The 27,461-nt window shown below is 40.4% G+C and overlaps 3 protein-coding genes and 2 long non-coding RNA genes across 25 annotated transcripts in view; 2 read left to right on the top strand and 3 right to left on the bottom strand.

The window, feature by feature from the left end:
- Positions 1–2,369, bottom strand: part of DISP1 (dispatched RND transporter family member 1) — a 116,731-nt gene extending 114,362 nt beyond the window's left edge. Inside the window, exon 1 of one of the 2 annotated variants that reach the window (XM_020786621.3) lies at positions 2,219–2,369. Coding sequence is in view for 1 of the 2 variants with exons in the window: in XM_020786619.3 (XP_020642278.3) it covers positions 1,689–1,760 (72 nt within the window). In the remaining variant the exon portion in view is untranslated. Of the gene's footprint in view, positions 1–1,688; positions 2,077–2,218 lie in introns of those variants that run through there. The other variant, XM_020786619.3, reaches the window with a different exon arrangement.
- FAM177B (family with sequence similarity 177 member B) overlaps positions 1–18,411 on the bottom strand; it is a 54,013-nt gene extending 35,602 nt beyond the window's left edge. For 2 of the 4 annotated variants that reach the window (XM_072990766.2, XM_072990770.2), the window contains exons 1-4: positions 17,504–17,973; positions 15,715–15,873; positions 12,988–13,054; positions 12,487–12,584 (exon numbers count right to left, since the gene is read on the bottom strand). In XM_072990766.2, the coding sequence (XP_072846867.2) occupies positions 12,487–12,584; positions 12,988–13,054; positions 15,715–15,873; positions 17,504–17,530 (351 nt within the window). In that variant the 5' untranslated portion in view covers positions 17,531–17,973. The other 2 variants (XM_072990761.2, XM_020786633.3) reach the window with 2 other exon arrangements.
- Positions 1–27,461, top strand: part of LOC144585798 (uncharacterized) — a 338,116-nt gene that overhangs the window by 205,404 nt on the left and 105,251 nt on the right. The gene's annotated exons all lie outside the window — the stretch shown is intronic.
- LOC144585796 (uncharacterized) lies at positions 1,939–23,986 on the top strand. 2 transcript variants are annotated; one of them, XR_013540355.1, is made up of 3 exons: positions 1,939–2,054; positions 16,242–16,282; positions 20,501–23,986. It is a non-coding gene; the product is annotated as an uncharacterized LOC144585796 (long non-coding RNA). The 2 variants fall into 2 exon arrangements; XR_013540356.1 differs by lacking the exon at positions 1,939–2,054 and adding an exon at positions 10,423–10,721.
- Positions 22,553–27,461, bottom strand: part of BROX (BRO1 domain and CAAX motif containing) — a 35,591-nt gene continuing 30,682 nt past the window's right edge. For all 16 annotated transcript variants that reach the window (XM_078382978.1, XM_078382982.1, XM_078382980.1 and 13 more), the window contains one exon: positions 22,553–27,398. In XM_078382978.1, coding sequence (XP_078239104.1) covers positions 27,312–27,398 — 87 coding nt within the window. In that variant the 3' untranslated portion in view covers positions 22,553–27,311. The remainder of the gene's footprint in view (positions 27,399–27,461) is intronic.

The following is a 27,461-nucleotide window of genomic DNA, read 5'->3' as shown; positions in this document are numbered from 1 at the left end:
GATGTTGTTGTTGTTGTTGTTGTTGTTGTTTCATTTTCCATTGAGTAAGGAAAGATCATGGGGAAGGGGATTTGGAACAGGGTACTCGGATAAATAAAAAATACAGAATGTGATAGAGAGCAATATACTGTACAGTGGTGCCTCGCTTAATGAGCGCACCATACAACGACGAAATCGCATAGCGATCCCTTTTTTGGGATTGCTAATGCGATCGCTCAACGACTTTTAGATAGGGCGAAACTCGCTTTGCGAAGCCCTGATGATCAGCTGTTCGGCGGACAAAATGGCCGCCGGAAGCCCCAAAATGGCCCAAAATGGCCGCGCGCAGCGTTTTCGCACCCTCGTTAAGCGAGGGGAGGGCGCGAAAATGGCTGCCGGCCATCCCGGAACATCGCTGAACAGTGAGTAAAGGAGCCGATTGGAACGCATTAAACACTGTTTAATGTGTTCCAATGGCTTTTCCTGCCCCGTTCAGCGATGTTTCGCTATAGCGAAGGTTAATCCGGAACGGATTAACCTCGCTATGCGAGGCACCACTGTATATCATTATTACTTTTGTCAATATGTTTTCTTACTAAGCTTACTTCACACTTATCTTGCCATTTTTTTTCTAACCCTTTAAACTCTACAATTATATATCTTCTTTCTTATAATTTTAACCCATTCATGTTCTCATCTTTCGTCCAATTATACAAATGTTCCCATTTTTTTCTAGCCTCAACAATTTCTTTATCTTTTAATACTTCAATTAAAATATCCACCTCTGCTGCTTCAAAAATAATTCTATTACCTCCTGGATTGTTGGAGTCTCCTCTTTTCCCCAGTATATTGCATATAAAATTCTTGTTGCTGTAGTTACATGTATGATCAAATATCTTTTTTCTTTTTCTATCAAATCTGGTATTATATTCAACAAAAACAGTTCAGGTTCATCAACCCTTTTCAGCTATTTCCAGGTAGAGAGTGCCCAAGTGGTTTACTATTCCCGTCGTCACAGGGGGATCCTAGGACCATGCAGTTTGCCCAAGGCCACACAGGCTAGCTCTTCTTGGATGCACAGCGCAGAAGAGAATTGCCAACCTCTGGCACCATATAGCCAGACACCTCATTGAGCTCTCCAGCCAGCTCAGTAATCCACAGTGTCACCATAATTTGGAAAGAACTTGATGATACGTAACAACAAGATCATCATATGCATGCATTTATCCTAAATTACCATTTATATCTGTATATTTACACATATATCTATCTAGATATATAAGTACATAACTTTCTCTACACACGCACACATACAAACAATTGTATATATAAAGCGTAATTATAAATATATAAATACTATTATATATAAATCTATATGGTTAGGTGCTTCCGTGTGTGGAATTAATGAGCGAGATCAATGGATTCTGAGACAACGGAAAGGCAGAAAACCGAGGCAGTAACAGTTACACTATCAAGACTGCCTATTCACAAAACTATTCCTGCTAATCACGCGTGCCATTAACCCAATCTAGCGTTACCGAAAATTATTACCACGTTTATCCCAATTTAAGCCGCAGGGAAAAGCGACCCACCGCTCAAGAGAGTCACGTCGACCTAGGTTCCCGGGCACATTCGGGGGCGAGGAAGCCTTTCACCCGTTCAAGATAACAGCAGTTCAGACAATCGGCTGAGAAGCCTGCATCACTTACCTCGTCTGCTAACCTCAGTTTCTGTCCCTGTTGCCCTCTGCAGCGCTTGGAAGTCCTCAAACTAACCCACATCAGAAAAGTGCTTAGAAATAACTAAAAACTCTCTCTTTTTTCATAAAAAAAAGAGAGAGGATGGTGCCCCATAAACAGAAAACGACTGGCTGCAGGAAAGACGGGTTTTGAGAAAATGTGAGAAAGGAGCGCAGATGTTTTCGGGGCGCCGTCAGCCCCAGATTCGCCAACATACGCGGTAGGGATCAACGGCGCCTCCCAAGAGCAAACCCGACTCGCAGTCAGATCCGCGTCTGGGCTTTACACGCTCCATTCAGGAGCTCCGGGCGCTTCGGGTTCGGGACTCGTTCCGGGGTAAAGTATCACTCGTCTCTCTCCTACTCCCCCCCCACGCCGCGCGCAACCGGCGGAACAGCCTACATGGAAGCTGAGGGAGAGGCGAAGAAGGATGTATCCGGGATCGGATCGCCGCTCCGGAGTGTCATCCCCCTATATTAGCCCTGCGTGGTTGTTTTTACCTTGCTCGCTTCGGTTTCCTCGCGCAGGCAAAGCCGCGGCCTTTCCGCTCTCCCTCCCTCTCCGGCTGCCTCCGGTCCTTCCCTCCCACTTCCAGGGAAAATGGAATCTCCCAGAATGCTGCTTTCTGTTTGCGGAAGGGCTTTCGCGGGCGGAGGGTTTCCACGGGGGGCGGGCGGGCAGGCGAGCGGCGGGGCGAGGGGGAGAGGGAGAGAAAGGCGCCCGTCGCGGAGGCTCCAGAGGAGCCGCCGTGGGTGAAGGGGGAGTGTTGTGTTCGTGGAGGGGGTGGGTGGGCGCTGGGCTTTTGCGGGAGGGAGATGCGGGGGCGGAGGGAGGCCGGTCCACCTACCCGCGCCCTTAAAACGCGTCTTTGGAGGAGGAAAGAGAGCCCCGCTTGCAGCCTGCGGCCGGGAGGAGAGGCGACCCAAAGGGGAAACAGGCTGGATCTGGCGAGCCCTGCCCCGGTTCTTCCGTCCCTTCAGCAGAGGGTGGAAAAGAAGCGGGGAGAGATGGGTTTCCCAATTAGGACACACAAGCCCCGCACTCTCTTCCTTCGCCTGCTGTTTTTATTTATTTATTTTTATTTGGGGGGGGGGAGACTTCAAGAAGCAACAGAAGGGAGTGGCTGCTGGCACGTTTCCCGCCGACTCTCAGTATTCTTCACCAGGGAAATGGGCCCACACGAGGCATAGTAGGGTGGCCTGCCTGCTCACTCCGTCCCCCCAACTTGGGCCCCGATCCCGCCCGTGCAGCATCGAAAGTCGGGCATTGAAGGAGCAGCCATCCTGCTCTTTCCTCCATCCACATTATCCCTCAGCCTTTGGGGGTCAAGGTGGGGACCGGGAGCACCTAACATGTTTCTTACACTGCCCCGTGAGTGTGATGGCTGCCCTTCCAAGGGGGATCTCCTTCTTGTCCAGCTCTTCCACCATGCTCCTGGGCGAAAGATGGACTTAGCTGACCCCTTTTGCATCTTATGAATGGCCGACGAAGCTCAGTTCCTCCTGTTACATTTCCCATAGAGAGAGAATTAGCAAGCAGGTGAGAACAGTAGCTGAGTGAGAGAGCAGAGGAGCCATCTGGGACTGTGGTACATGCCAGTACAGAGTGCTTGCTACCCTTTCCCACAAGCATGTGCATATCATCCTTTTTAAATACACTTCCAATTTCCACTCTCACTTTATAACATTCCATATTGCAAGCCATCTCTTCCTCAAGCCCCTCCAAACACAAACCATCATTTGTTGCGTATTTGTGCATGTGTGTATATATGCTTTCAAAACGAAATGTGAAAAGGTGCTTTAAAACTTCATAGCTCCAATGATCTGCCAGATCAATGGCCTATTAAAGTGAGGGTGGCTTTCCCACTTACTGCTGGTTCAATATACAGTACAATGGACAAATAGAAATTCAGGCTGCAATCCTACACATACTTATCTAGAACTGTACAGAAGCACTGTAAGTCTGAAGCAGTGGCGGGTTCTGAGAATAAAATACTATCAGGACTTGACATTTTATACTAGTAGGAAAAAAATAGAAGGTTCTATCTGCGAGGTAAATTTGTAATAGTTTTTGTGGGTTTTTCGGGCTATTTGGCCATGTTCTGAAGGTTGTTCTTCCTGACGTTTCGCCACTCTCTGTGGCCAGCATCTTCAGAGGACAGCACTCTATGCTCTAGTGTAGTTTGCTTGGGAGTGGAGTATTTATGGCTGTGAGATAGGATTTTATCCTTTTCAGGAGATGGGTGATTAGTGTGTCTTGTGGGTGTATTGTTGTGATAAGAGGAGAGATTATCTGTCACTGTGATTAATGGGTGTAATTAGCTGGTCTTTTGTGTGTAGTGATCCCTGGTCCTTGTGGTTGGGTAGAGTTCGTTGACCTTTCGCACGCTGTATTTTTCAGAGCTGGGAGCCAAGTTTTGTTGAGACCCCCCCACCACTGCAGGAGTATACCGGATGCTTGCTGTTGTGGCCATATATATATTGGAACCACAAAATGAAGCATCCACAACAAAATCAAAGAACATGAGAGACACTACAGACTAAAACAACCAGCCGCCCAGAGACCTTTGGGTAGTGTGTGCGGCATATAAATTAAATAAATTAATAATAATAATAAAAGAAAAGAAAAATCTGCAGTAGCTGAACATGCCCTAAAACAAGCTGGACATGGGATTCTATTTCAAAATACTGAAATACTGGACAACACCAGCAATCATTACGTCAGACTGCACAGGGAAGCCATTGAAATCCACAAGCACCAGCAAAACCAACAAAAAAGATGAAAGTTTGAAACTCAACAAAACTTGGCTCTCAGCTCTCAAAAATACAGCGTGCAAAAGGTCAACGAACTCTACCCAGCCACAAGGACTGGGGATCACTACACACAAAAGACCAGCTAATTACACCCATCAATCACAGTGACAGATAATCTCTCTTCCTTATCACAGCAATACACCCACAACAAGACACACTAATCACCCATCTCCTGAAAAAGGACAAAAGCCTATCTCACAGCCATAAATACTCCACTCCCAAGCAAACTACACCAGAGCACAGAGTGCCGTCCTCTGAAGATGGTGGCCACAGAGACTGGCAAAACGTTAGGAAGAACAACCTTCAGAACATGGCCAAAGATCCCGAAAAACCCACAACAACCATTTCATACTACTTTTTTCCTTATTCTGAATTCTTTTTCATTAAAGTGCTGTGCCTTTAATATTGTATATTATTGCTAGCCTTTATTTAACTCCACTTTCACCGGTGTAGCCCTTCCACATATGTAGTACGCCAGTTCTGAGAATGCCTCCCAGCCAACCTAGCTGGTGTGTGTAGAATTCTAAATAAAGCCATCTGTTTATTCTTGATGATCATCCAATATTGTCTTAACTGGCACCATGTTCACAAATCCCCATTGCTTTTTAATGGGGATGCTTCAGTCTACATGGTGGGTGGGCAATACACAGCCCATGGGCTTCAAATGCTTCCCATCCATTTTTACAGTCCCCCCCCCCGAACCTTTTCCCTCCAAGCTCTTCAGCTACAGCAGCTACTGAGAGAGGCCAAATGTTTTGCCTTTTTTAACAGTAAAAAGTTTTCTTTTCAAATAAGATGTGTGATCGCTGTGCTTCTTGTTTACATGCAAATTTGTGCTCATGAGAGTCTTCCAGAAATGCCAATCTCTTTGCTTTAAAAAAAGGGCAGAGGGTACATGTATCAATATTTACAGGAAAGAATGTGCCTTTAAAAGTGAAATGGCCCAGGTGCTCAGCGGAACTCTCAGAGGGCCTGCCTGTTGTGCTTTACTTCCATGCAAACAGGCAGGCAGCTAGCAGAGGTCCAACTCAGGGAGCAAGGTTCAGATGAATCACTTCCAATCTCCCCACTCCCATCATTGTCAAAGCCTTGTTCAAACATGTTATGAATCTGAGCTCTAGAGGAAATCTCTGGCAGAAGAATTCTTGTCCCCCGTTTCATTGAAATTCTTCAAAGTCCTTGATAAAATGACTTCTACGCTTTACTAAGATGACAGCCCTATCGCTCTGCATGGTGGAAAAAAGGGAAGAGTGACATACTTTTAACCCGAGGGCTGGTAGGATTGTGTGGTTTGTTTGTTTTTTTAAATAAACTTCCCCTTTCAAACAAGTGGAGGGAAATTGTTTAGATTATACATATAGCATAACTTTCATCCCATGGAATAGAGTAGTCAGAGACTGGGATGGATTTAATCTTATAGAATCAAAACCTTCCATACTCAGCTCATGCCCTGCCTCCTGTCCTCTCTGCTGGAGTTTTATTTGCAACCTCGCATGCTGCTATAGTTTGTGTGACTGGGAGGGACTTTTGTGGTCTGGGGTAATTCTCTATCCACCCTTCCTTTCAACCTTTGATTTCAAAGAGAACCCTGCCTTTCTGCTGAGTTTTTCTTTCCCTCTGTTTAGTCAAGTGGTGTCAGTTGTTTGTTTGCTGTTGATCTGTTCATTAGTGTAAGCAGTTACATTTTTTATTCATTCTCCTACAAATGTCTTAAGAGTGAGTTATTGTAAGTACCAATTAATGAGAAAGGGATGGATTCAGGAACTTGTAGCTGTTCTCCTCTGTGAATTTCTGTCCTTCTATAGCATAGCAAAAGGAATATTACCACAAATTTGAAATGTCTAACTCTCTGTGTGAAAGAAGGGCATCTTTCTGTGGGAACCGGAAGCAGGAGGATATGAAGTCCACTGCTTCCTGAGATCAGAAGGGAAATCTAACATTTCCTCCTCTTCCGGAACCATAGGAGTGCTTTGCAGGTGCAGCGCAAGTATATTTTACAATATATCTCCATACTGAGATAATTTTCGAAACAATTTTTTGTGAGTTAGGGTAAATCCAGTTGTTTCCATCCCTTCCAGTTGTCTGATTGTTAGCAGACTCTCTCTTGGTCTGCAAAAATCTATATTTATTAAACAAAATGCACTTCTCTGATTAAAGAAATGGAAATCAAGTAATCATACAGAAGTTTTAGCTGACTAATTGATCAATTACATTTCTGTACATTTGCATAAGGATATAAATAATAGGTTGGCTTCGTAGTCATGTTTAGGGTGGACCCATTGGAATCCCTGGGGCTTAGGTTAGTTATTACCCACTTTCTCAATGAAATCAACGGGTCTGCTCAAAGTGTGATTAAGTCTGGATCGAACCTAGTTTTTATTATAAACACAGGTGTTATAACAGACATCACCTTAAGAAAGAATTTTCTTTTGTATGTAACGGAAAGGAGAATGCTTATGGGAGTTTGCTCTCCATAGGCTATATATATGTGCTTGTAGAATCATAGAATAGTGAAGTTGGAAGGGCCCTATAAGGAATAAAGTCCAACCTCCTGCTCAATGCAGGAATACAGCTCAAAAGATATCTGCCAGGTGGTTGTCTAAGTTTATCTTGAATGCCTTCAATGTTCGTTTATTGTATGCATAAAAAAATATGGTGTCTGGTCTCTGATTAATGAAAGTAAGAGCCAGCACAGCCATTAGGCAGAGTGAGACCACTAATTCCAATTGGCAGTTGCCGAAAAGTAGCAGTGGTAGCCTTCCAACTGTTCTATCCAAGCCCTTTGCTGATTATTCCCATCATTTGGAGGAAAGAACTAGCAGGATGAAAGAAACTAGTTACTCCCTGAGATATGGTGGGGTACTATCGTATTTACATTTGTAATGCAATGTTCAATTGCTAGTCAGTTTCGCTTCTGTACCTGAAACGTTGGAAGTGGGTACGATTTTGTTCTGTTTCAGAGGCACCAAATTATAATGGAGCAGCTGTCATTGTGAGGCAGTTTTTAAATATGTTTATTTTAAAACTTGACTATTCTGAGCACTGGACCTAGAGGTGGGCAAATGTAGACCACTAAATGTTTCGGGGCCACAACCTACCATTCCTTACCATTGCCTATGCTGTCTAGGGAGGTGGAGGCTTAAGAGTACCAATATCTGTAATCCAAACACTTGCCCTCCCTGAATATTCAGCTCTAATTTTCATCCACTGAAATGCTAGAAGGATTATGTGCTAAGAGGAAAGAATATAGCAGGAACATAGGCATGTACAAGCACACAAACACATTGGGTTGCTATGTTGAATATAAGCTTGATTGAAAGTAGTAGGACATGATGCTTATAACTTGTCCCATTGCTTCCAATGGGCTGGATTCAGATTTAGTCATACTTAGAGTAGGTCCATCAAAATCAATAAGCCAAATAAATGTTACAGTGGGGTCTTGACTTGAGAACTTAATCCGTATTGGAAGGCGGCTCTCAAGTCAAAAAGTCTGTAAGTCAAGTCTCCATTGAGCTACAGTGCATTGAAAACCGATTAATCGCGTAACAGGCCGTTTTTGTTCCATTTTGTTTTTTTTCTGGTCTGTAAGTCAAATCTCAGTCTGCAAGTCAAACCTAAATTTTGCGGCCAGAGAAGTCTGTAACTCAAAAAGTCTGTAAGTCAAGCCGTCTGTAAGTCAAGGGTCCACTGTAGTTAGTCCACTGAATATGACAATTGGGATTCAGCACAGGAGGAGCTAAATTCATATACTACAATCCTATGCCTGTCTCCTCAGAAATTTCCACCCGGTTCAATTAGATTTTAGCCCACGCAATTGTATGTAGAATTTTTGCCTTTTATCCCTGCTTGCACTATCTGCTGTGTAGCTAGAAGTTTTTGGTCAAAAATCAACACTCTGACAAGAATATTTTACAATAGGATTCTGGCCTGTAATTGTGAGTAACTAGGGCCTGGCATGCTCTGGCCCATGGGGTCACGAAGAGTCGGACACGACTAAACGACTAAACTACAAAAAAAGCATTATAAAAGAGAGACATAGACAAGATTGAACAGAATCTCAGCCAACACTCTGGAAAACCCTTACATCTTAGATGCATTGAAGAATGTGTTCTTAGACTAAGAAAAAATTGTTATCATTTTTGAAATGTGAAAGGGTACCCTTGACATAGAGCTCTTATCATGGTCCAGATAAAACTGTCTTCTTTCCATGGGTGCCAAGTTGTTTCTGTACTCTGATGTGAATGGAAAAGAGTTGAATGAGATGATAAGAATACTTCTCTGTTCATCCTTGACACTGGTAAAAATATTAGCCTTCACTCTCTTGTTCTGGGTAACAAATTTAATTCTCACAGAGAATTGATAACCTGTCAGTTGCTGGCTCACATGCTTGTCTATTTTGAACAAAGAGGATTTATACTTATGGAGCTCCCAATCCCCTGTAACCTTGGAGTCCCTATGACATTCACCATGGCGACCACATTTTTCCCCACAGACCTCTGCAATATGCTTGCACTTTCCTGTTTCCCTTCTGGCAGAGCTCTTACGGGTTTGATCATTTACAGAAGGGGACCTGTGTAGCCTGTAGCACCAAAGATTCCTGTAGGACCTCAAAGAATAGCAGATTCGGTATAGCATAAGCTTTTGTGACTGACAGCTTCACCAGACACAGGAAATATTAGCCAGAATGTTAGGTGTGCATTTGTAACATATATTGAGGGAAGACAGGGGGAAAATAAATGCAGAGAATCCCGACAGTGACTATAGGTTCAATATCTAGCAGCCAGTTTCTGTAGTGTTGCCTAGTGGCTGGAGGGAACGGAACCCTCATCATGAAAAGTCTGTCTTTAGATGACAAAATCATTTTCATGTGGCTGTATATATGTAAATCTTTTGAGTAATACTTCCCTAAATATCATAATACAGTTGGTGTGGATAAAGGTATTAGCTAAAAAATGGCTCAGGGATTCTAGAAGCAAATCCCGACAGGTATTCCCAGGAATGGGCCCTGCTAACCTAGGGCCTGTATGGCTGATGTGGGTTATCGTTCCTGCAACAAGGTTCATAGCCCAGAGTGCCTCAAGCAATAAGGACTGGTAGATCACTTCTGGATATTTTATATCTCAGAAAAACTAGGAGATATTGCAGTAAGTCAGAATCAATTCTATGGCACATAATAATTTTTAATAAGTGTATGGATTTTCTCTCATGGATCAGCTGTGGCTGTCTTCAGTTTTTACAATCTCTCTCTCTTTGGAGCTTGTTATGCAGCACCATCTTGTGGAGAAATGTGCTGAGACTATCCCAAGAAAATCATTCTATGTACTGTATTCTCTTCATATGAATCAATAACTTCAGCATCCCATTCCAGTGATAGAGGTTGGGTGCATGTATGTTTTTATTGAAACCATTTCACATTTATATTCTCCATATCTTCACAAACTCCCAAGATAATTAAAAAAGCAGAAGAGGTAATTTTGTCTGTCCCCAGTTCTTTCCGTGCCATTTCTTTCATGGCTAATAGTTTGTCCTTTTTTAGGACACATTTTGAACTTGCCAGACGGGGTGACTCCACGATGCTGCCTTTGTTTTCCAGTGGCTAGAGTTCATTTAAAACCTGGCAGGCTATCTTTTTGGAGTTCATTAACAACAGTAGTTTCCTGAGAAGATGCAGGCATCTCTCTGCAATGAATAGAGCCATATCTTAGGCTCTGCATCCGTAAATGCTCTTTTTCATTTGGTGGAAATGCTGCCTCTGTTTCTGGCATCTCTTCTCCGTCTTCATCACTTTCACTTTCCTGAAATATATTCCACCCCCCAAAATATATATATTTAGTAAATAATACTATAAATTAGAGGTGTAAATCTTGGCTTGTGCTTGCACACACGGACAAGGAACCTCAAAAAAGTATTCTCCTCCCCCTGTAAAAGAGTGGGGTAATTTGTAGTGTTCTCAACAACGGAAGAGGAGAATGATTTTTGTTTGTTTGTTTGCTTGTTTGTTTGTTTTGGCCAAAGGTTTCTCTTGACTCTTTACAGATTTCCCCTCTTCAGATTGATTGCATTCCATCTGCATGTTTTTCATGCTCAGCTGCTTCACACTAGAGAACACCAGGGCAAGCTTTTGAACAACAGCTTCCAAGAAAATAGCCATGTAACAGCAATCAGTGGCAGCAATTTAAATAACCATGAGGTGAGGTCATTTTGCTCTTAATTCTTTGGAAAGTTGCCAGAGAAAGAGAGGATAAGTTGTTCCAAGGAAGTCATTCAATAGGGCCAGCGTTCTGGCCCATAAAGCACAATTGTGCAGTTGGTTTCCAGGTAAGACTGGCAAAATATTAAAAGGTTGTAGTGTTTGTCTGTGTTTTAAGGCAGACTGTGCTTTTTATCTCCCTTGTCGCTGTATCAGTATTTATAAACTTGTTACTGCAGAAGCCTCCAGACAGTCTTTGGGGAGTTATGTCACCAGATAGCCAAGCTGTGTTGAACTCTGGGTGGCAATTAATTTATCCAATTCCTGGAAAAGCCAATTACTTCAGTCAGAGACCATTGATGGGCAGGCTGTTGGAGCCCTGAAGAACTAAATCACCTTTAAACTCTATGTGACCTTGAGCAGCAACACCAGCACCAACAAGAGATCAAAGACTGAGGATGCCCGTTATACTAGGAAATGGTGTGGCAGGGGGAAGTACCGTAGCTGTTGCAATGAACTGTATCAGGAGAAAACCATCACATTTCCCAATAAACTTGCCATTTATTTATTGGTGACATTTACGCCCTACCTTTCTTCCAGTGAGATTCATGTAGTGTATATGGGTTCTCTTCCTCTGCATATTATCCTCACAGCCAGGATAAAATAAGGTTATCCAGTCTGAGAGACAGTGATTGGCCAAGAGTCACCCAGTGAATTTTGTGACTCAGTAGGGACTTGAACCTGAAGCCTCCACATCTCAGTCTAGCACTATGACCACTATGCTGTGTAGGCCGTATTTCATATTAGACTCTTATAATGGCTGAAGCACAAAGCAGAGTTGTTTATATGTTCTTTGGTCATTATGAGAGTATGACTACATTACATTTATGGAGGATTGATTAAGACTCCATGCACCTTAGTGGCTAGAACCCCCTTGATCGTCATCTCTTTGAAAAACTAATCCACAAGCTGTTTTGTTCTTTCTTGATTTTGCTTAAACATCATTGCCACACATGGAAACATCCAGCCATTTGTTTCTCAATTAGTTACTCCAATACAGGGAATGTCCTTGTGCTTAAGCTTTGGTTAGTCACCTGAGTTGTCCTTCTGAGCACCGCAGACTCTGATGCAGATTTGGTTCTGAGTGCTGGAAAAGATTGGGCTGGACAGCCTGATTAAGGGAGTGGAATAAGTTGCTGTGGGTGAGTGTGCTGGGATGAGACAATCAAAGCTTCTGTGGCTATTGGAAATTAGTGAGAAGTTTTCTGAGACTCCAAAGTGAGTTGGAATAAAAGTTCTGTGAAACTTAGCAGAACTTAATTCTAAGGGTTCAATCTGAGTGATGTTTCTTCCCCATCCCTTTTGTCCAAAATTCCTTGCCTCCTGAACCTTTCCATACCTTAATAGTGCAACTCTTGCTACTTCTTTTTGCCTTGTAAAAACCTAACTTTTCAAGGCATATTACAAGGTACTGGTGGGGGCAGAAATTACAGCTGTTTACAACTTGGAATTTTGTCTGAGAATACAATGTCATGGAAGTGGCATTACTGAAATTGCTCCTCACAACAATTTTGACCTGAGCTATTGAGAACATTGTTACGTGAACCTTAAATGTAACATTCTAGAGTGGTCCTCACCCGACTAGATAGGCGGGATATAAATAAAATAAAATATAATAAAATATAAATAAATAAATAAATAAATAAATAAATAAATAAATAAATAAATAAATAAATAAATAAATAAATAAATAACATGAGCAAACCTTTTTCTGTGTCCTGTAGTATTCATCTATTGCGTATTGATATTTGGCTTGAGTGAGCCCAAATAGTGCGGCAAACTTCCCACCAAGAAATTCACAAGCTGTAAAAGATATTGAAGAAAAAACAAAAAAACAGCAGTTGTTCCCTTCGGATAAGTGATGGGAGGGAAACGTCAGAGCATGCAGTAGTCATAACTGGACAATGGGAACACATGAATTTTCCACATCACCTGAATCTTATTCTCTGATAATTCCCAAAAAGATAAATAGGATTAGAGAAGAAAACACTCAAGAAAAATACTCAAAAAGAAAAAAGAAACACTCAAGAAAACACTCGAAACACTGACTTTTGCACTAATAACCAGTGATGTTATTATCAGATCTTGGGCTACTAATCTGAACACTATGGGCAGAGAGAGAGAGGAAGGAAGGAAGGAAGGAAGGAAGGAAGGAAGGAAGGAAGGAAGGAAGGAAGGAAGGAAGTGCACATGAACACAAACTTACTAAAAAAACTCGTTGCTGCAATTCGAAGCGCCCAAAATCTCAGATAACCACCCCATGAAAGGTTGGCCTGTGAAATAAAGGCAACAATTTACCACTGACAATATAGGAATGAGACTACTTGGATACAGGACAAATTGTATGTGACTGCGGAGAAATTCCATCAATGCCACCTTTATGTTCATGTAGTTTATGCCCTACATGTTCACAAAAGAAAATATAGTAAATGGCCAAGATAATGTTATTGAAGTAGCCCGGCCTCTGGTCAAAAATAATCTAATTATTTTAACATTTTAAATTGCTTTAAACGTTTGCCTGTATTTCATATACATCCATAATTTTAAATTGTGCAACTTTCTGATACGAATAAATCAAGAATATAGGAACTTATATGTGGCTCCTACTACGCAATTAACAGCATTAGCATGTACTTGAGTGAGGGCTTGTCAACATCCATTTCAAAATGAAGGAAAGCAGATCAATGTTGCAGTAAAAGAGTGGCCTCTGTTGAAACCTAATTTTTCAAAACATTCTAACACATGTATAGACTTGCACTATATTTCTGAAACATTCTCCTACCAAAACAGCAGAAAAGGGATACACCGGTTTTGTCAGAGATCATTATCTTATTTTCCTGTCCTGTTCAGGATTGGGGCACATCTCATATATGAACAATGCATCCTGAACTCTTGGTGCAGAAGACATAACTTTATCAGTTCATCATCTCCTTCCAGTATTTTACAACTACATCATACAATTCTCTTACTATTTCGACCGCTAGACTGTGAATGGCAAATACTGTTATCTTAAAATTTTTTGGAGGGCACAGTTCTCCAAGTAATGAGCTCAGGAGCCAGAAGGGAACAAATCCCTTTGCAAATGGAATGAAGGTGTACTGAAACTGGTGCCTCAGATTCAGGGCTTCTAAGTACTGTATCTGGGCACATAGCTTGCAGGTGTAACATTAAAGTGTTCTATTTATATACAAACCAGAAAGTTGCAGCTAAAGAATGCTATTTTTGCTGTTGTTATTGTTATGGCCATAAAGTTGCTTCTGAATTACGTTGGTCTTATGAATGAAGGACTTTCAAAATATCTTTTCCTCAGCAGCCCTGCTCATCTCCTGTAAATGCAAGGCTAAAAAAGGTAAAGGTTCCCCTTGACATTTTAGTCAGTCGTGTTCGACTCTAGGGGGCGGTGCTCATCCCCGTTTCCAAGCCATAGAGCCAGTGTTTTGTCCGAAGACAATCTTCTGTGGTCACATGGCCAGTGCAACTTAGACACGGAACGCTGTTACCTTCCCACCGAGGTGGTACCTATTTATCTACTCGCATTTGCATGCCTTTGAACCGCTAGGTTGGCGGGAGCTGGGACAAGTGACGGGTGCTCACTCCATCGCGTGGATTTGATCTTACGACTGCTGGTCTTCTGACCCTGCAGCACAGGCTTCTGCGGTTTAGCCCACAGCGCCACCACGTCCCTAAATGCAAGGCTACGTCTTCCTTTACGGAATAAATTCATTTAATATTTAGTATTCCGCTGTTGCCTTCAAACTTTCCCCAGTGTTATTGCCCCCCTTCAGGTTGGTTCAAATCAGTATGCAACATACAGTCCCATCATCAATCATGGCCTTTTTCATTTAGTAGGTCACTGGCATTCTAGAGGGTGCAACAGGCAGTTATTCTCCTTCAGGATCTAGATTCTGGACATGATAACTGTCCGGCTTCTCTTTCTTCAGCTGTAGTTCTAGGTTGTAAAGAGAATGTGTCTGCCTCCCCTTGTCTACTCGGTGAATTTTTTTGGTAGCTACTACACCCTCAAAGAGTGAACACAAGTGAGTGAATGGAAGCTGCCTCTGTTCTTTGAGGATGGGTCTAGCTGGCTCAACTCTTCCCAACCTACTATGTTACCCAGAGGGAAAGAAGACAGGCAAATGGCTGGGAGGCCCCAGAAGCTGCTCCTGCCTCTTTTACTCTTCCACTTCAGCAGAAAAGCAGAGCAGCCACCTGCCTGCCTGCCTGCCTCCTCCTCATGGGCAGTGGGTTGGGTTCAAGCCACCCTACTAGCTGGCAAGTAAAGGGAGGCCGCTGTTCTTTATGACTGTTTCTCAGCCTTCAGCCATTTCCTGTCTATGGCTTTAATGCCAGCTAACTCATGCATTTCCCATTACTCACCAAATCCAGACTGAAAACTGCTATGCCCCTTAATTGACTAAACATTACAAACCATTGCACTAGCAAAACAAGTGTTAGTAGAAAATGTATATGTGCCAAAAGCAGAAAAGAACACGTCCATTTGTAAATCAACAGAGAAAATACTGGTTGCCTACAGTATTCAAGAAAGAGGGATGGGGATGCAGTATTGCAAAAATGGAAGGTCAACTTGAAAACAGTAAAGTCTTGTCTTTACCTATGGAAGGGAATGAATGACCTTTACCCCAGAGATTTTACACTCATTTTTTTTGGCCCTAAGAGGCCAACACTGTTCTTAGGATCAACCCTAACTTGCAAAATATGCATGCTTCAGAACTTGCTGTCAGGCCAGATGGTTAAAAAAGTTAAGGTGTGGGATGGGTTGGGGTGGGGTAGGGAAGCATGAAAGAAAAATAACTTTTTGTGGTGTTTTTGGCAAATTTAACATTTCCTGTAATACATTTTTACTACACTTGTTAGCTGCTTTAACCTGTTTTGGAACTGACATGCAACTTCTAAAAAATAACAGCAATCTTACAGTGTTAATAAGGGGCTCAGGTTTGTTCTCCTCAGCATCTTCTTCCTCTGTACTGTACTCTTCCATAGATTCACCATTTGCAAAGTAAATAACCTTGCGTGGCGTTTTATGTTCCTTTGAGGTTTTAGCTCCCAGATTATTGCCATCATTTTCTTCCTCCTGTTCATCCAAAAGGAGATAATCACTCAACTGAAACCATTTGGGGAAATGCCCATATATATTACCATCACTGGGGTTTTACCTCTGTCTTTTTTCGGTTTGTTTTTTCTTAATCAGACTTACTGGACTTTTGAATTTATCATTATGTTTCCTAAATTGAAAACAAAACCTCTAGATCAGATAAGAGGGAAATCAGCCTTGTTTTTTATAAAAAGTGCATGGATACCACCTGTTGAATATACCTCTTAAAGGCTGTTATAAATTTAGCATTTAGAAATCAGCCAGTTACCACCATCTTGATGTGAAGCAACCATTGTCTTTATGCTACTGACCTCTGTGATCATATTTTTGTTGTTGTTCTGTTTTAGCTTGGCTATCCACTTCCTCTGCATCATCCCACAAGATCTGGGTAAGTGAACCCTGTTCTGCCCTGACACTTCAGTTACTCACTGATGACAACTGGGGAGATATATGGCAGTGCATGCTTTTCCCTCAGCCCCTCTATTGCACAAACTGAAGATGGGGCATCAGTACTTTTAAACTCTGCGGGGGGTGGGATGAATAAAATCAGAAGACTAGATGCAGGACATTCCTAGGCTCATGGATTAACAGTGTCAAAGATCTCCGTAGGTCAAACCTGGGAGGACAGCAATGGCCACATATATTGGGGGGGGGGCAAGGAATTTATAGTCCTCCAAGTACTGGTGGATAGCAGTTCCCAGAAACCCTAGCCAGCATGGCCAAAAGGGAGGGATGATGGGAGCTTGAGTCTAACCACTCTATATTGTATAGACTTCCAGCTCTATGTACAACTCTTCCAACATTAGAGTGATCAAAAAAGAAAACCCTTGGTACAACCAGGCTTGGGTTTCTCTGGTGACTGAGTAACAAGGACAGATTCAGCCACGCTTTCTTGCTATTCTCAAATTAGATTAAAGAAGGGCTAATGATATGCTGGCTGGATAGCTCAATGGTTTAGGTATCTAAACCGCCCAGAGTAGACCTTTGGTCTATATGGGTGGGATAGAAATCAATTAACCAATCAAATAAAAAAAAATAAGATCTGGCTGCAGAGCCAGAAATTGGGAGTTCAATTCCCTGCTATGCCTCCTCTAAGTACAACCAGCCTGTGTGGCCTTGGACAAGCTGCACAGTTCAAGGCACCTTCAGAAGAAAGAAATAGTAAGCCACTTCTGAGTACTCCCTACTTAGAAAACCCTGGAAAGTGTCACCATAAGTCAAAATTGATTTGATGGCACATGATTATTATTATTTGTTAAGCAGATGAATTGCTGACCAACAAAAAAAACGAAGACAATGGCTGCAGCGAACAGTAGGGTGAAAATTCATAGATTTTGAACAGCTTTGTGCTTCAAAATAGAATATACACCTTATAAGTTAAACTTCTATTTTACAACAAAATGATATACCTTGTCAAACACATCTTACCTACCCTGAGGCAGAAGACATTTATTTTTATTTACAGCTGCCTCCCCCCCCCCAGCCACAGTTACAAACACTGCTTAAACCTTTCAAAAGGCTCAAAGGATTTTCTCCACCCAGTATATGTAAGAATTTATGATCGTAAGCAATTCCTTAAAGGGCTTTCAGAAACACAACAGTAACTCACCTTTAGAATTCCTTCGCTAGCTTCCATCACAGAAATAAGATCTTATTAAAACGCTGCTGAGGTATTTACCTGGAAAATGGAGAACACATTAACCAAAGGCCCACATGTAGATCTTTGGGGAGCACTGGCAGCTCAAGCTGAGAAGCCAGGCAGGAGACGCAGAACTAGAATATTTCAGGATATTGCTTTCTGAAAACGAGCTGGCTATATTTGGATTGTGGGCTGGGCTCTTTCTTTTCCTTTTTATGTTATGCTCCAGGGTGAAATGATAGCAGTGGAAGCTGGAGAGACGAGAAGAAAGTGGCCACTTGTAAAACTGGTAACAGTGAGAGGTTGCCAGATCTGCGTTTTCTTTTTCTAATCAACACATTAAAGAGCCAGTTTCATTACCTCCTTTTGGTGAATGTCACCACTACCATCATCACTACTATCACCAATCTCTTCTATATAACAGAGCTAAAAGTCAAAGGTATAATATTTACTTTTTCCCAACAGGCCTGTCCAGTCCAAAGCAAACACCACACCTTTGCGGAAAAACAGATTTTGTTTGCAACCTATTTTGATGGTGTGCCACCTGTTGGCTGCATTGCAAAGTGGCCACGTGTTCAGAATCGCTTCTTATCAGTAAGACAGGACTTGCTACATTCAACATCTTGTCAGAATTGAACTTTAAAAGGAGGCAATTGCTTGCATCCAGACCTTTCTGTTACATACTGTATAGGGTGATGTCTAAGGCATAAACCAACTACACAAAGGGAGTATTTATTTTGTATTTAATGATTCTTAAGCTTAAGGAAAAACAAACGTATTGTGTCTCCTTTAAGATTAACAGATGTATTTCAGTGTGAGTGGTGATTGATTACAATTCCGTTCTTCAGATATGAAACATTTTGGGAGGCTTGAATTACTCTGCAACTGGCCTCTGTTGTGGAGGGTATAGCTTAACACTCCAGCTCTTTTTGTGTAGAGGTCATTTCCATGGTACAGGTTCCCAGACTGGAAATCTTTATTAGCTTTAAAAATTGGAGGTGTGAGAAACACCAAAAGCAAAGCTGCAACAAGGAAGTAATTTATAAAGCGTTATTTCTTGGGAAGCCTAGAGAAGCCATTTTCAAGGACCTGGCATTTATAGTGTATAAACTCCAGCCTCCCTTCAGCATGAACCGGACTTACCCAGGCTCATTCATGCCATATATCTGCTCATCTGTACAAGCCCTCAGATCTTTTTCTAAGAAATTGCTTCATAAAACCACATAGTTCTAATTTATGTGGTTCTGTATTATAGCTCCGTCTCTTTATTGCCTTTGCACCCTGTCAGGTTCCCACCTGTCCCTTGATTGTTTCACCAAACACAGGGCACAAGCTACATGTCTTTCAGCTGCCACCAGTTGATTACATCAACATTGTTTATTATTAATCACAGAGGTCCAAACAATGTGTCATTTTAAAAGAACCAAATGGAAATTGTTTATTGTTACAGATGTTGACAGAACAAGCGATATTGTTAACTCTTAAACATTCTCCTTCATCCACTCTCAACCTTCAACTCTCTCTAAAACTCTCGAGCCCCACTCCTCCTCCTGCAGAAACTCTTACGTCTTGTGACTCCGCCTCTTCAGCACTCTCATTGGTACATGCAAATAGCTTATTACTATTCATGACCTGGGCAGATGCCACACCCCTTTACTGAGAGAAATCACCCAATTCACCTGGGAGTTTGTAGCTAAGGCAGGATTAAGTCAAGGACAAATGCGTCTTCTGAACAAACCCTACAGGACCTCAATAAAGCACCTGTAATTCAGACCCCAGCAGCAAAGACCTGAACGGTTACTCTTAAAGATGGGTACTTACTGTACTGTGGTTCAATGCGGTTCAGTAGATCTGCCCCACAGGTGTTGCATGGGTGCCCCAGCTTCCATGCCCCGACTCCTCCCACACCCACCTCCTCCCATGGGTGCCCATGAAGAGAAGGAGAAAGGGCAGAGAAGCCTGTGACAGCTTCTGATGGGGTGCCTGTGAAAGGAAACATGGAGCAGAATCCAGGGCACCCATGCAACGCCAGCAAGCCCAATCTGCCGCCCTGCACTGCCAAACCACGTTAAGTGTTCATCTCTAGTTACTCTGTATTTTGTTTCACAGTAGGTATTCATTCAATCCTCCGTTTTCAGAAAACCAATCTATTTTTTAACTGGATAGCTTTTTATAAAATGTATAATAGGTAAGCAAAATTGTTAACAATTTAAATGAAGAAATTGAAATTGTTAAATATTTTGTAACCTTAGCTCAGTCATCAGTCCAAATGCAGACTGTAGCCTAGAAATCAGAAGAAGGCTGAGACTTGAAAGGGTAAGAATGAAGGAATTAGATAAGCAATTGTAACGATGTGTCAATGGAGACCAAGATCATTCACACTATTGTATTCCCAAACATGGACAATGAAGAAAGCGGAGAGGAAAAAAATGATTTGTTCAAAATATGATGCTGATACCTTGGGATGCAAACAAGTGGGTCCTAGATCAAATCAAGCCTGAACTTTCTCTGGAAGCAAAAAATGATGAAATTGAGGCTGCCCTACTTTGGATGTTATGAGAAGGCAAGATTCGCTTGAAGACATTAATGCTGGGAAAATTGAAGGCAGCAAGAAAAGAGGAAGACCAAATATGAGATGAATTGACTCCATGAAAGGCCTCTTGAGGACGGGCCATTTTGGAGGTCACTCATTCATAAGATTGCCATAGGTTGGAGACAACTTGATGACACAAAACAAGATTTGGAATAATTTAAAGAGTTATAAGCATGTTTTTTGCTGACATAATAACAATCTTGCTTGCAATATCACTGAGTATCAATGGGACAGAGCTTCACAGTGTTCTTTGCCACTAACCTATTAATGAAGTTTTTTCGCACCTCTGGCATTTGAGGGAAGCTCACACACCTGCTTCCTGTTGTGCTTATTTCCATTGTTTGTCCTAGTGATAGTCCTCTCTTCTTTCTCAGACCTCCAACCATGCAGCAAGCACATGGGTGAGACTCCATATTTTTTCATTTTCATTCCTCTGAGTGTAACTGCAAATCATAATGGTAAGTAAAAATGCCTTTTTTCTACTTAAACTGCTTCTAGAGTGTTTTCTTATTACATAAAGTGCTAGTCACTGTGAACGGGGGTGTAATGCTGAGACTTGAGCTAATCTCACCCATTTCCCTGCTGCTTTTTAAAAATCGCATATTTCGCTAAGTGTGTAAGAATAATTGTAATTTCCTGACAACTTTACATATATTTCTGATTGTCTACCTAAGCACCATTTTGGAGGTAATTGTCATCATAAATTGAAAGCAACCTGACAGCATAACATGACTTTCCTTTGCTGATTATCAGTAGATGACATAAAGAAGTGCTGTAACAAATAATTTTATGCAGAAATAACTCAGTTTAATTTGTAATTTGTCCTAGCTCAAGAAATCAGAGTAGGTTACAGCAGACAAGGCAACACTGATTTTAATAATATTTTAATAATGTTCCCTTATACCATCTGTAACAGTACAAGTGGCAATATGTACAGGATTATATGCTACTTGAAGGAAATGAAAATGGTAAAATACGAAGTTGTTGTTTACTGTAATGTACTGAAAAAATGTCCAGGCATTTCAAATGGGATTTTTGTAGAAAGACGGGCAGTGATTTACTTTGAGACAAATGAAATAGTTCAAAGAAATTTATGGTAAATTTATTATCTTATTATGGTAAATTTATTATCTTATTTATTATCTTATTATAAATTTATTATCTAATTATAGATATACTAGATGTTTACATATTGTGAGTCATTTTTTAAAAGGCTCTATAGCAGAGGATGGGCAATCTCTAGAGCCAGAAGCCTCCTCGGCTTCCAACACATAAACACCTAGTCCTTGGAGAGTCATACTTGCTTTCACAATCCCCACGTCCCTTATTTCTTACAGAAGATTAGGTTTTGCCATATTTTTCCGTGTATAAGATACTTTCGTCTAAAATCTTTAGATTAAAAATTGAGGGTCATCTTATACATGGAAAGAACATTTTGCAAAGAATGTGGAGGGGGGGGGAAAGCACTTTCCTTGCAAGAAAGTGGAGGGGGAAAGCAGAAATCATCAAAGTGCTTTGATGATGCCTGCTTTCCCCCTCCACTTTTTTGTGAAAGTTCTTTGCAAGAAAGTGGAGGGGTAAAGCACTTTCTTTGCAAAAAAGTGCAAGAAAGTGAAGGGGGGAAAAGTGGAGGGGTAAAGCAGGAATCATCAAAGCACTTTGGTGATTCCTTCTTTCCCCCTCCACTTTCTTGCAAATAAAGAAATTTTGAGTTAGAAAAGTGGAGGGGCGTCTTATACATGGAAAAATATGGTAACCGAAAAAGACTTATTGCAACCTCTAATGGTCATTTTAAAAAAAACAGCTTGGAGGTGGGGGTGCCTAAATGAGGTGCAGAGGGCCCTCAAAAACATGGCAAAATTGCCCTCAAAGCAGTTTTTAAAAACCTCCTACATTTAGAGTTTGCATTTGAATTTTATGCGGCCACATGTCATTCACCCACTACTCAACAGAGATAGAAAAGAGAGGCATAGGGGCAACACTCATACAGATGAACTCTGAATGTGGGTGCATGCTCTTTCAGACTGTCTATTGTGCCCAAATCCCTGGTCTAAACCTTCCCAGTTGATCAACAGCATCCGAGAAGCTAAGCCATCTCTGCAGTTTTAGCAAAATGAAGCAGCCACCCTGGCAGATATTGGATGTCATTAAAAGGCAGTAAGTTGCTATTCAATTTGTGGTAACTGCATTTTTTACAGTGACACATGGGGAGAGGTACTTCCGGGATTTTCTAGTTTGTGTTAGTAGGTACTTTCCTAGTTCTCAACACTTATGCACCTTGATGGGGGAGGTGAGTGACATTTCCTTTTCTGCTTCTGGCAGAAAAATATTACAGAACAGCCCTAGTTCATCCAGTTGACATTCAGACAGGCCCCAGTGTCTATAGAGGCCCATTGTGACTTCGGAAAGGGACTAGTGACTTTAGATCAGTATATTTTCTTCTTTATTTGTATCAGAGATGTCTATGAAATACAGGTAGAATTAAAAACAAATTAAAATGTTGATGATTAGACTATTTTGACCAGAAGTGGGCTACTTCAATTGCATTATCTCAATCATTATTTTGTACAGTTCAACATATACAACCCATCTAGAAAACAAAAGACCAAGTTTTACTTTCATTTCTTCTTCTAGTAAGCAAAAACCTAGCCTTTTGCTTTCTAAACTACTGTATAGGAATAAATGGGAATAAATATTAATAAATAATATTAATAACTATTATTACAGATATTCAAAACTATCAAATTTGGACTTGGATATGTTAGAACTATCAGGATATGGCATTATTCAGTGAATTGCAAATATTTCTGTATCCAAATAAATATCACTACTTAGAATACTAAAGATTTATACTGTAATATATATGGATACAAGCAGCCAACCTTTTACTGTATGATGAAAAAAACCCAATAATGACATGCACATAGATTACACATGTACTCACAGTGAACTCAAGTGTAAAAGATCTTGCATTATTCTCATTAAAATTATATTCAGTGCATTATTTACCGTAGGTGTCAAAATAATGATAAAAGACTAATTTTGCTAAATCAAGTTAAAAGCCCAATGTTGGCTTTTTAAAACTTGTGTGACATTGTCATATTTAAGGTTCATAAGCCACCTGAATATGGAAAATACAGAGTTTTATACATGCAAAGACCATGAACTGCATTCTGAAAACATGATTAAAATTTAAATGTTACTAATGCCCAGGATACTACATAAGGAGTATTTTCAGAAACTGGGGTGATGGTGGCAGTACAGAATGAAGTAATCAAGAACGGCAAGACAGAACGTTCTAAGATGATAAAGATAATTAGTGAAATTGTCACATCCATTATGTTGTGTGTGCATGCTAGAAAACCTTTAAAATGCTCTTTTATTTTGATATGTAGCTCCCAAGTTACTGACTAGGTCTCTGCCTTATTAGACTAAGCAAATCTCTAATATCTATTCATCTCAGATCTGTGCTAGATCTCAACAGACAAAAATATGTCATGTTTAACAATCACAGTGACTTTTAGAATCATCAGGAGAATATTTAGACCTGCAGGGCCCCAGTGTTACATGTTTAACGTAAGTTCATCAACATCCCTCACCTGTGACCAATACAGAAAAGGAGCACACTGTACAAAACCTCTTGTAGTTTAATTAAGGTCCAGTCTGAAGCAGTAGCTTTTCACTAAGCAGTAAGCTGGAGAAAATACACATATTTATTCAAAGCTACAGCCTGTGAACTAGAGGCTTGTAACTCATAACTCAGTTATTATTTAGCAAATATATTCAACAGATCTTACTAGTTTGGAATGTGTGGTTGGGGATAAGTACCATTCACTTAGAATACAGATTCTAGCCAAAAAGAGGAGAAAAGAAAATGAATGTACTGTAGAAGGAAGAAGGCAGAACAGCAGAAGAAAAATGCTGGCATTGTTGGGAAAATAGTAGAAGAAAAGTGATACAGTATAAGCAACATCCAGTACTGAAGACAGAATCAGGACTGCATGTGGCCAGACTAATTCTTAACAGGCTTAGAGGAATAAGTGAGCAACGAAAGTAATTAGGTCCTTTCATGTATTTTCAAACATTCTCCACAATTGATAGCTCCCATTCCAGGAAAGAGCAGTTGATTCTGCAACTGTCAGTTCAACACACAGAAGGGAGCATAAATAGCCCCACCAAAAGGTTAGGAGTTACTTTTCTGGAAAACTCCAAGGTTCTCGAACCAACATTATGGAAAACCTAGGAGGTTATGGGAGTTAGATTAGGCAGTGGTTCCCAACCTTGGGTCCCCAGAGGTTCTTGGACTACAACTCCCAGAAGTCTCCACCATCACCTGTGCTGGCCAGGATTGCTGGGACATTTAGTCCAAAAACATTTGGGGACCCAAGGTTGGGAACCACTGGATTAAAGGCATGTCCTATTCAAGATCAGTGAAGCATCTCCATCCATGCTTTCTCCTTCTTCATGATCTCCATTGCCAAGAAAAGATTGTTTCTTTTTGGCACATTTCATTCACAAATGATTCAGTGGGTAAAAAGATATACAGTAATATGATGTTAGTAACCAGAACCTCTAATAAAAATGGAACAACAATTCTTTATTATATATTCTCAAGATTATGAAGGCATTCTGGGTTTATCTGATCACTGCTGGTTGTTAATTGAACATCCAGCATACTACTACATAACCAATAGGATTTCTCTAAGTTGAGCACTTTTATGTAAATACTATTTAAGAGTCTTGTGGCACCTGAAAGGCAAAACATGTTTTATTTGGCATTATGTTTTTGCAAACTGTAACAAACTGTAGTTCACAAATGTATGTCAAATGAAATTTGTTAGCCTTTAAGGTGCTGCCACCGTGGTTTCTGTTGCAGAAGACTATTATGGCTAGCCTGCTAGAAATCGCTTCCATACAGGCTTCTATATATGTAAATATATTGTCACTGTTCTTTTACTGAATTTGGCTTGACATAGCAAGACCTCATCCAAACCAGCTGGATATTTTTAAAGGTTGATTGCAGTAAAACTGAACTATGACAATAGACACATATCAGCTTTTAATAACTAAAGATCTGAGATCAAGATGGTTTTGATCTTGGTAAACATTTGTGAGTCCAGCCTTGTTGATAAATTTACTAAATAAAGCCTGACAAGCAAGCAGGAATAATTTACAGAAGTCATCAATTTTTACAAATTCATTCTATAAATGCAGGAATTGGAGTGTTATTTATCTGAAGCACATATTATAGTTCTCATTAAACAATATCCTACTTTCAAACTATAGTTCTATAAAACCAGATTTTACTTGATATTTTTCTTACTGTCTTTTTCAGTGTTCAACTAGGACTTACTTAAATTTGATTGTTGATTGATTGATTGATTGATTGAATGGATCTATCTATCTATCTATCTATCTATCTATCTATCTATCTATCTATCTATCTATCTATCTATCTATCTATCTATCTATCTATCTATCTATCTATCTATCTATCTATCTATCTATCTATCTATCTATCTATCTATCTATCTATCTATCTATCTATCTATCTATCTATCTAATATTTGCTAACAAACTACCATGGAAAGTACTATTAACTTGCAATTTTTTAAAATCTTTGTGTTAAGACATTTGAATTGTGAGGTATTTCTTACTGCAAAGAACAAATCCTTTAAAAAGTATATATACATATAACACAGAACCTCCTGTAATTATAGTGAAACAAAATCCTTAAAATTCTGAGGAGTCTCTCAAATCCTAAACAAAACAAAACAAAACAAATCTAATTGAAACAGTATGAACAGTAACGCAGCAAGATATGTACTTCCAGGAGTCAACATTTCTGGTTTTTGACATTCATTTTAATCTGCTGAAATTTGCTGGCTTATCCCCAACCCTCGACATTATAATGACCTCAGTATAACCACACTCTCCTTGGGTGGTAGGCCTATCATCCTTCACAACCTCTCCAACAGACAACTCTGGTTTTCTACATTTCCATTGATTGAGAGTATAATTCTTTCAGCCTCTAACTATAATTGTGGTACAACAATGAATACAAACCTAGAATGTATGGAATGAATGCCATTATTTCTCCCACATCCTTCTCAGAGATAGAACAGAGAGTAAATAGGATACACAGTGGCCATGCTAGCTGAGAGATGTGAAAACAAACAAAACAAATATCCTCTGATGATCTCAAGCTCTGGCTTCTTTACATTGTTCTTTAGGGGAACCTGCTGCTAAACCCTTCCAATATATATATATATTTATTTACAATTTTTTATTTGCTTTTTGTTTACTCCTCCCCACAGGGCACTATTTCTTAGCCTCTCACATAAGAAAACTTTATACCACAGAGGACATTAATACCTATCTGTGATTAATGGCCCTAAGTCCAGTTAGGAGCTGTATGGTTCTTTTACTCAAGTTTTCCTTCGCATGAACTCTTAGGTACAAAGGCTGAATCATTCTGAATGAATGGTATGGGAGTCTCCATTTCACAAAGACATAAAACAATTTTATCTGTCAAGGGACTTTCGGACTGAACATGACCTGAAAGAACCTCATTTATTTGTATTTATCTTGCAGTCTTTTAAACAGAAAGACACTAACAATTTTACCTCTGCTAAAGCAAAATGTGTGCAAGATGCTATACTGCATTTCTCTACCTTATACTGTACCATTTTAGTCTGATACCACTGCAGACCCAATTCCCTTCCTCTTAAATTGGGACAATATCCATTCTTCTGTTTGTAGTCCTGTTTTCACACAGAGGTTTCCACAGAACTCCCCTTGTTCGGTCAGTGTTTTTCCTCTCTCCAGCACTGCCTCCATCTTATCTCTTGTATTTGTTATCATTTGTTCCATAATCAAGTGCCTATTTATTTAAATGTTCCCTTTCTACAGTGAGATCATACACTTTTTCCAGTCCATTTCAATTTCTTCATTCCTGATAAGATTCTCTTGAAATGCAGCCACACAACTGAGCCAAAGATAGATATCTTGAAAAGCAATGTGTTCTATTTTTAAGGATGAAGAAATCCAGAAGAATCAGCAATTGGGGCAAGCAATAAATCCCCAGATTTCACAAAACGCAGCTCACAAGGGTAGTTCAAAGCACTTATGGAGTTTTAAAAAAATCTGGCACCCCATGTCTTTTTGAGCCTTTATAGCAGGCTCTTAAGAAATCTGGCATCCTGTATCTTTCTGAGGCTTTATATCTGGCTCCTTCATAGGTTTCACGTCTTCCTCTGGTTTTGGTTTAGCCTGTATATTATAAAATGAGAAAAGCAAAAAGGCAACATTACCTTACTATGACAGAAAAGTTTT

The sequence above is a fragment of the Pogona vitticeps genome, chromosome 1 (assembly GCF_051106095.1).
Source record: "Pogona vitticeps strain Pit_001003342236 chromosome 1, PviZW2.1, whole genome shotgun sequence".
NCBI lineage: Eukaryota > Metazoa > Chordata > Lepidosauria > Squamata > Agamidae > Pogona > Pogona vitticeps.
The sequence above is the reverse complement of the archived record's forward strand: the minus strand, read 5'-3'. Positions and strand labels throughout refer to the sequence as shown.